Source organism: Nannobrachium achirus (genome assembly GCF_963921795.1).
Source record: "Nannobrachium achirus genome assembly, chromosome: 16".
NCBI lineage: Eukaryota > Metazoa > Chordata > Actinopteri > Myctophiformes > Myctophidae > Nannobrachium > Nannobrachium achirus.
The window spans coordinates 26,835,293-26,845,582 of record NC_137823.1 but is presented as its reverse complement, the minus strand read 5'-3'; the positions used below and the strand labels follow the sequence as shown (position 1 = coordinate 26,845,582).

Genomic DNA, 10,290 nt, shown 5'->3' with positions numbered 1-10,290 from the left:
CAGCTGTTACAATTCCAAACATGAATTGAATGTACTTAAGTCTATAGCTTGATGACTAGTATAGTAGTATTAAAATGTTAGTCTTTTTTATGTCCAACGTATTTGTATTTTTTTCATAATGCATTTGAAATAATGTTACATTTCAGGATTCCAATTAAAAAATAACAAAAACAGCCGATCTACAAACTCAAAACCAGTGCGACTCGTTTCGAGCTTGTAGATCGGCTATTTCTTCTTCTTTTGTATCGTATACTGGAATGACAAAGTAGGACATGGCAATATGCAATGTGGCCCTCTGGAGTGAAGTTAAAATATAGTGGCCCTCTCTATCATCAAAGTTGCCCACCCCTGGTTTAGAGTGTATACTTCCGCTGAGACTAGTCTTGTTGTCGTTATTGTATGTGTACGTGTAAGCATAGTACCAATCCAATCCATAATTCTGAATCTATTACATTTCAGAAACATTTTGTGTGTGTGCCAGTGATGGCCCATAATTATTTTTCAAATCAAATTAAAATATTATCAAAACTTTTGTTTTATTGGCTTACACGATAGCGTGACAATGCCTTATCCTGAAACAATACAATTGAATGTATTTTAAAACAAGTTCATTTAAAATGATTAACAATTTAATACATTTTACATGTTAAGGCATAACATGTTGTACAGGGATGCAGGATGCTGTTTTGCATTCATATTTTATTCCCTTTGTTTTAAGTATTTTAAGATATTTTTAAGTATCTTATTGTTTTCTTAAAAGTGGACACTAGGGTTCACGTGGTTAAAGTCCTGGCTCTTCCGGGGCTGGCATGGCGTTGGAAGTGTGAGCCCCCCTACTACTCACGCATCATTGTGAATGTGTGAATATGAGGCCTAGGCAACATTACAGAGCATTATAGTCCATTTATCATTCATTAGAAAGTGCTACAGAAGACTGAAGTTCCTTTGCCCTCTTTTCATCCAGAATGAAGGGAGTTGTCAGCGTCTTCCCTTTCAGCAGCTGCTCCAGGCCCTGAAAAAGGTAGAAAGGCACGTGGGTTCAAATCAGAGCAAGAGATTAGGCCTGACCTAAGTTTTCTGAAAAACGTTAAATATTATTCAAAAAGGTTGCTACAGTACTGTACATGTACTGTACTAGGGATGTCCCGATACCACTTTTTTGCTGACCGAGTACAAGTACGAGTATTTCATTTTGAGTACTCGCCGATACCGAGTACCGATACGAGTACAATTAATAATACAAAATGTCTTTATATTACGTTTAAAGATTTTTTTTTTTTTTATCAGATGTTCCTCACTTTCTGGCTGTATACAACACATTAAATTGCATTGCTTTCCCAGAACATGGCACAACTGCCACACATTTCACTTTTTTTTTCAGGTTTAGCCCATGGCAATTCCTGTACTGTGCAATGTGCATGATCTTCTAGATCTGCTATGCTCAAACATTTTGTATTTTTACTTTTGATACTTTAAGAGAGAGAGAGAGAAAGGCGAAGTGGCGGAACACACAGGGTACTCGGGCGCTTTGTGAGCAGTATCGGACGAGTACCGATACCGCAAAATAGGCCGGTATCGGGGCGAGTACCGATACCACGAGTACTGATACCACATCCCTATACTGTACTACACAAAAATGTGTTCCCGGCCTGAATGGGTTAACTTAACTGCCTGTCTGAAGTCAGAGGCAGCCGGAACGGTTAAACTTTGAAGCAATTTAGAGCTTATTTATTTATTTATATATATTGATGCATTTATATTAGAATATACTGTATGTCAAAGTTACAAGAACTTGGAACATTGAACTATGCACTTTAGAGATTTGTTATATTTTTGTAATTATTTACGATATGTCATTATACATTTTTTTCATGGTGCTGCAAATTATGAGAAGTACCAGAACTAACATTTTAATCTTTTAACTCTGAAGGGTGTAATAATAAAGAAAACATTGAACCTTTCCCACAAAACTTTTGAATCTGATACTCTCTGGACTAGAGCTCCCTCTTGTGGAATAACTGAGCTATTTTTACCATACACATTTTAATAGTTTCTCCTCCACTTTAAGCCACTTGAGGGAGCTGTAAAAATTCTGATGACAATCCATTTATAAGTACAGTTATAAGTCCAGCAAGAACAGAATCTCCCTTTCCCTTATGGACCTGTAACTGTGCAGTTTCATTTTCTCACCTCTCCAAAATAGGAGACCAGTGGGGAGATCTCACATTTTACTGGAGCGTTGTCCTCTGCTGTCTCCCTGTCACACAGACAAACACTTTGTAAAAATAAGAAAGAAACTTGCATTGCATTTTGTCTACCATGATCTAAACAGGACTGCAATGCCATCAAGACTCATTCCCAGCCAAATCATATTTTCTAGGTAGTCCCAATCAGCCAGATCATATTCCAGATCATCTAGTGGTGTGTTAAAATCAGTGCAGTCACATCTCTGTACATATTAGAGATGTGACTGCACTGATTTTAACACACCAACAGATGATCTGGAATATGATGGAATATGATCTGGATGATTGGGACTACCTAGAAAATATGATCAAATATGATTTGGCTGGGAATGAGGTTTTACTCCTCTAAACCTTCAAATTAAAACATTTCCTGGAACCCAGTGAAGACAATGTATTTTCATTTTACAGCAGGGAGTTGCTACAACCTGGATGCAGTGGGATGGACATTTCCATGATCATCCAACAAGGTGGCTCCTGCAGCCTGGGCCCAGCGGCAGTGCTGTGTTAGTAAAGAGTGTCTGGCTGTTGTCGGGGTATCCAAGGCTGCCCCATCTGCGTTTTTTAGGGGAGAAAACTCCTCCTCCCTCAAGACCTCAAACGCCACAAAGTTCCTTCGAAGAAAAAATTACAAATGCTCGTAATAATTGGATGTCAACATCTAGATGACCAATCTAATTTATGGTTACGAAAATGCATAACATTTTCAGTAGTGAACATCTATGAAGTCTTTTAGTTTTCGCATAATATACTTTGATTGGTGGTACAGTAATGGTTACTCAAGAACAAGCAGGATGACAAGATGCAGATACAGTATTGGGATAACTAATACCTTGAGAACTGAAAAGCATCAAACACAAACTTCTCCATCTTAATGCCATTAGGCTTGGTGGGTTTAATCTGATTGCCGTCGCTGTCCACAAAAGGCACTTTCTTGATTGCAGCATGCTGCGTTAGTTCTCCTTCAAATTTCCTGTATGGCAAAGATAATTTGTTGAAAACAAAAAGCAGTCCATGCATCAATCTTGCATTTGATATTGGATTGGACTGTACTGAAGACATTGAGGAAAAATCCCCCATAAAGCATTTTTATTCAAAGCAACTATAGGTAGAGAATCCAGGTGAGGTGTAGGGAACGGTTGAATGAGTTACCATCCTAACATTAGGAGGACTACTGTCACAACATGGGAAAGGGGATCATTACTGGATGCACCATTTCAGTGATGTTTGCCCTTGTGATACAAGTCAAATCAGCAGAAGAGAAATCCTAAGGCCCCCTGAGCCTCCCCTTTAACAACTTGAACCCCATCTATATTCTGAGGGGTAACGTTCGCCCCAAATAGCATGATCTATTTTTGGCGAAGAGATTTGGTTAGGAGTGAATAAATGTACAGCAGCAACTCAGGTCAGTTTCACTGAGAATAGAGGATTTAAGTAGTTCACTTACAATAATACATGAGCGGTTGTGGTATATATCTTTATTATATCACGGCTATGGGTGTTGTTGACACAACACAAAGCCCGTAGTCATGGTATAATACGATACATCATGTGTATTACAGACAGATTGCTGCTTTTATAACATGTCACAGTAATTAGCAGCAAGATTCACCCACAATTTTAACCAAAATGTGTAGCCATAATTTACATCATTATGCTACGGAAACCTTCCACGCATTCCAATTTGACAATTTTGGTTGACAACAACCACACCACATCCACAAACTGACAACATCCACACCACAGATGCGTAATCCAAGGGATCTTGGGAATCTAATAATGTGTGCATAGATGTGTTTTTAGAGGCATCACTCCAGGTTCCTGTTGTTAAAAAGGAAGGTGCAGATAAAATGAGGTTCTACCAAGGGCACACAGATTCATCATATACAGTAAAACCCCTCCAGAAGTCTAGGCAAGACCTCAACCTTGCAGCTCTGAATGTTTAATCTTTTTCTTTTGTATTTTCATTCATTTAGAATCATATTGTCGATCATATGTAAAATCTTGGAGGGAATGTACAGCAGTCACCGTAAAGTATGACAAACATGGCAAGATTCGAGTATAAATGGTTTCTTGTAAACAAAACGTGAGAAAACTAATGTGAGGTTTAATTTTAGGTCAAAATCAAATATGAGAATTTGCCATTCTTAAAATAACAGGATGTTTGAAGGCTAACCAGTGCCTTTACTAAAGAAATATGGTTCTACCACAATGCAGTACTATAGACTTCCAAACAAATTCTAAATGCAGCAGCATTTACCATTTGATTGAAGGGGGGACAAAGTTCTGCCTTATTATGGTCATTAAATATGAACAGTCCCAGGATGTTCCAAATAAAAACATATTTCACTTTGTAGTTGCAATCTCATGTGTTTTTTCTACTTCACTTCTAAATTTGTGTTCTGCCTGGTGCAGTATTTAACGCCATTCTTAAATTCTAAGTTAGATTTGTAAAATTATGACTCCTGACACAATCAACTCAACAAAAGAGCCACTTGAAAATGTTTCTAAACCACCATGATTGTGGTTAGAGTCTAGTGTTTACCTTCTAGACAAAACATGAATTTTATCTGACAAGATTGACATTTTCTCTCCTATGATTGTGTCATGAGATAAAAGCAAACATGAGGAAGGTCCTTACTGTGCCACCTCTTGCAGGAAAGTCCTGGTGAAAAAGTGGTTGCAGATGTTTCCAGCACTGTAGATCAAGTCGCCTCCAGGGCCTCTGAGCGCAGCCGTTTCAGGCTGGATCTCACTGTACTCAACTACCTGGTAGACTCCTCCCACTCTGCACACCACTCCGACCGGCTCTTCGGGGTACGCCTTCTGCACAACCTGACAGAAATGACGTAGGGGGCATAATTTAAATGTAAATGTTCAATGAATGTACGGGTATATTTAATACGCATCTTACAACATCATAATCCTGACATGGGTAAATTTACGTCACACATTCGGCAAAACAGAATCTGACAACAATAGGACAATCTTAAAGCCAATGAGTGAGCAACTTATACATAAATAAATGGCAAACCCTGTGTGCAGCTCCTTGTGTGTAATATATATCTTATAACATTATAATCCTGACATGGATCAATTTAGATCACACATGTTCGGCAAAACAGAATTTGACATCAACAGGAAAAGCTTACCTTTAGGCCTAGAATTATTGAATGCTTTAACCAGTGAAAAATAGCAGATATACAAGCTCACAGCGAGTGCCGCGCTGCGAGCTTGTAGATTTGCTATTTTTTTTAAAGTCGTGAAAATGTGTACAAATCTTTGAATATGTGTATTTTCAAAGCAAACGTTTGTAACTCAAATTTTGCTTCTGGGGGGTCCCTGGAACTAAATATTTTGAGATGGGGGTCCGTAGCCAAATAAATATCAGTTTGGGGGTCCTTCACATGAAAAGGTTTGAGAACCACTGACATAGTAGTCTCTCAAGAACAGACTAACAAGCTTGTATATCTGCTATTTTTCAATAGTTAAAGAATTCAATAATCCTAGGCCTAAAAGGGTTAAAGCCAAGGAATCTTGAGCAATTTATACATAATCAGAAATTGTAAACTATGTGTGCAGCTCTGTGGGTGTAAACAACATTATTGTTGCCCTCAACAGGCGCTACATGAAAGCACCATGGTCAAAGTGGATTTGCAAGAATTCCATTGTGTCTGTCTATACCTTCGCTCCACAGTCTGCCCCTTTGCTGACGCAGAATCCTATGAAGATGGGATCAGCTATTTTGACCAGGATGTTGTCCACACAGTAGACATGGATATATTCCACTCCTCTCTTTGCCATATCCTCTAGTACCTTGTTGTCCACGACTGCCCGGTACAGGCCACCATTACCATCTGACAACAAGTGAATGAATAAGGTCAACTTCCAACAAGACAGAACAATGGATTAACAATGATGTTAGTGTACAAGTGCTTCTAGATATGACCAAATGAGGCATTATAATAAATGGCAAATTATTTTGCATTGTTAAGTCCATGCTGTTAGTAACATTCAGACAAAATTCAATACACATCCTTTATCTACACATTTACCAGGACACCCAAGGACTGGCAAAATAGATTTTGCATACAGTATGCAAGACATCTTTCTGAAGGCTTTTACTGTTTTCAGTTAATCATACCGTACATAGCCATGAAACAGTAAGCTAGCTACCATCAACTAATACACTTGACAATGTGTATGTGTAACCTGTGAAATCTTCGGCAAATACATTTGGTGTACAAGGAAAAAGGGAAGGGACCAAGTACAGACCCCTGGCTGGGGTTTAAGTGGTTTTGGAAGAGCGATTATTTTACACCAGAGTCATTCCAAGATAAAACCAATGCTTTTATTTTGAAATCGGGCACCCGATAGACTTTGGGGCACATATCAATGCCTTAATACTCAGTGAGTCATCATCGGTTCAATTCCCAGCCTGCAGGAGTAGGACCAGACCATTTTGCTGAATGTCATTCCCCTACTCTTTCAGTCTCTCTCTCCGCTACTTTCCAAAATAAAGGCTTAAAAATACCCCCCAATAAACAAAATTGCAGCTGGCAAAGAGAAATAATGTATTTTTGACATTTTATGCTTTTATTTTAGATAGAGTAGGTCTGTGTAGAGAGACCAACGGCAGAGAGGGAGGGGAGATGGGGGTTACGTTATAAACCACATCCTAAGGTCCACTAGGATCATCTATGCACCAACTGGCTGTGACACCAGGCAGTGAGTGGCACACGCCACACAACCACTTGGAGGCGAGCTATAGTGCTATTTTTGCTGCGGTGCAATACATATTTGGACAAGCTTACAAACACAGTTTCATGAAAGAGGCACACAAGATATTTCAAGCAGCCGGACACAATGGCCACATTCAAATGATGGAAATATCCCCGTCTTGAGTGATATGGCCATGTTACATATTATATTTAATTATGTATTTGGTTCCATTTTGTGCACTCTTGGAGTTAAATTAACATGTTTGTTACTGTGTAACCAAGTTTCCACATGAAGCTAAAGTAGACCATTTTGGACCCTTCTTCCAGAGAATGTCTCCCCATTTCCATGCCATGCATATCACTGTCAGTATATGAGGCTCTCAATGTCAAGTAACCTCAGTGTGCTGTAGAGAGGAAGTTTGACCACAGTTAAAGGAGCATTTCACACATTTTCAACCATTTATTTTTTTATAATTGGTTCTCATAAAAGACTCACTCTGCATCTCAGAGGCGAGTTGTGGACAGTTCAGAACCCTACCTACCAATGACATCAGCAGTAGGAAATGTAAACTACATCCCTTCTCTTCCTGGAAAGTTAGCATGCTGAAATGAAAGCCAGGTTTCTTAACTGTTCACAACCCACCTCTAAGATGACGAGTAGACGGAAATGGGGCCACCTAAATGCTACTGAGTGAGCGTGTCTAAATGAAAGTACAGGAAGAACCAATGAAGGAAGTTGCATTGACAATGTGCCGATCTGTTTACATTTCCCGGACATGAAAACTGTTGTGATTGGTCCAAAACTGTGGTTTTCAACCCTTTTCATATCAAGGTCCATTTGAGCCACGGACCACCATTTGATGAGATTTAGCCTCTCAAACAGCCCTCAAGACTTAATATTTTGTTGTTGTTAGATACGATTTTTTGAGAGCATAAAATGAAACCAAATGGACCCATAAGGGTCCATTTGATTTCATTTTACGCTCTCAAGAGTTAAAGATCTATAAGGGTCCATTTGGTTACCAACTCTTCCATCATTTAGTTGGGGACCACATGGAACCTCCACAAGGACCACTGGTGGTCCCCAGACCACTGGTCAAAAGACCATCCTGTGAAATGAGCAAAGCCTGGGAACAATTGAGCATTTGTGAGCACCAAAGATATGAACATAATGTTGAGAATGGTTGAAGTGCTCCTTAAATAGTGGGTTTGGTCGTCATAAATAATTCACTGTCACGCCTGCAGATGTTGTAGCCAGGTCTAATTAAAGAAAACATCTTGTGAGGAGGGGTGCTCAAATTATATTTCCAAACTTAATATAACTAGCCCTTACCCGTTCAAAGATATGAGCTCCGAAATGATGTGCAGTGTGTGGGTTATGGGATGTGCACTGTGCACACAGTATATGAGGGATGGAAAGTAACTTTAACTGGTGCTTGCATGCTAATATGTAGGAGCATCAATGTAAGAAATACCCGTTCCATGTAACGGCTACAGAGATACTGTGTACCGATCTGCATGATTTTTGGACAACATCTGTAACAGGGCCAGAACCCCCCACCCCCCAACCCGCCTGCACCCCCCCCCCCCCCCCCCGTGTGTGTGTGTGTGTGTGGGTTTGTGTGTGATTGTGCATGGCCTGAACAACAGCGCCCCTCCCTTAACATGTGTGGTCACAAACGGTACTGTAGGCTAAATAGATATAGATACACCATAAAAATGCTAATATACAGCATACGATTTGTGAAAGTGACAAACGGGCTTCACAGTTATGTCAGGTGTGTTCATATGCTGATGGTGATGCGATTTCAGATCAATTGCTCCAGCCACTGAGGAGAAACGCTGAGACAGACAGACAGACACTCACTCACTCAGACATTCGCAAAATTATAGTATAGATGGTATTTGCATCTAGTGACTGACATAACTCATAAAATGGAATGTTTATTGGGCCATTATCCATTAATAACATGTTACCTATAGTTATCATTACCGTATTTTCATGTTTGGGATTGAATAATTACAAATATCTGTCACAAATTTCAGCAGTAGATCACCTACCTGGGGCCATGGCTACCTTCCCTTTACTCTGCAGGATCATCTTCCCATCAAACGTCACTGCTGGTATCATTCTCTGCTCAAACATAACTACATGTGATGGCTCCAATCCAAAGTAGTGATTTTCCTTGAAGAAATTCTCAGTTGGTTTCAGCGTGAATTCACTGGTCATTATGTACCTGGTGGCATAAGTTACAACATAACAGAAATCAAAGGCTATTTAGCCACTCCATTGTGTGAATATCACAGGTTTTATTTGGAGAGAAATTACACTAGGCTACAGTAGACTATAATGGAGAGATATGTGTGTGTAATGTCTCCCTCTCTCTCTATATCTGTTCCATTGTACACATTGTACACAATGTACAAAATAATAATAGATTTTGTGAATTTAGGCTACTTTAGCTGTTATTTATGTACGTACAGTTGAACATCTGACAGGAAATGTTAAGTTTTATAGTGAAAACCTTCAGTAAACATGGACGATTTAGGGAGACAGACAGACAGGGCCACACAATCTTACCAAGGAACGGTGCATTTCGAACCATGTTTTAAAGTTGCCAATTGCTGTATTTTGCGAATGCGCTCTGCCTGGAGTTGGTACAGGGTTTTGCTGCTTGGGAGACCAACATTATACATCCCTTTAGGATAGGACACCCCGAGGCGAGTCCCTTGACCGCCAGCCAGAAGCAGAACTGCAACTCGATTTTCTGAGATTTGCAAAAGTCCTGCAGAGTACACGAATAGAAAATGTATTTTTTTAAATCACAATCACTATGGATGTTTATTACTTTACTTCAGTATGTTTATTGGGCTATGATGCACAATAAAGACGGCAAATATATCACCTTCATTTTCCCAATCTGCCAGAGTGCTTTCCTCACTTCTCTGAATGCTGCCGACAAACTCCTCAGGTAGCGGTTCTATGTGTTGTTCTACTCTCACGGGCGGACCAGTTGCTGCTTTTGCGGCTCCCTCACAGTGGGCTTTTAATTCACCGAGATCTAACAGAGACAGTTCACTGAGAAAAGTGTCCCTGCCTTCTTCAGTGAGCTCGGACCAGAATCCCAGGACGTGAGATTGACCTGCATTGTCTAAATGTAGCTTGAGCTCCTTAAAGGATGGCATTACTCCGTAGGCTATATGCCCTTGTCAAAACCGAAAAGTTGTCAAAAACGAATGATTATCAGAATATCACACTGAATTGTACACATGATATGTCACTGCCTCTGCGAGTTGTTGTTCCACTATTCGGTCAGGTATTTATT

The 10,290-nt window shown here is 39.7% G+C and overlaps 1 protein-coding gene across 1 annotated transcript; it reads right to left on the bottom strand.

Annotated features, from left to right (window-relative positions):
• Window positions 1-560: 560 nt before the first annotated feature.
• Window positions 561-10,290, bottom strand: uap1l1 (UDP-N-acetylglucosamine pyrophosphorylase 1 like 1). The gene is made up of 9 exons (XM_080744620.1): window positions 9,871-10,290; window positions 9,546-9,750; window positions 9,026-9,201; window positions 5,928-6,100; window positions 4,885-5,078; window positions 3,076-3,216; window positions 2,672-2,857; window positions 2,191-2,257; window positions 561-1,012 (listed from the first exon to the last, which is right to left on the bottom strand). Exons 1-9 carry the CDS (start codon window positions 10,148-10,150, stop codon window positions 908-910), a joined length of 1,527 nt encoding a protein of 508 aa, XP_080600746.1. The 5' UTR covers window positions 10,151-10,290; the 3' UTR covers window positions 561-907.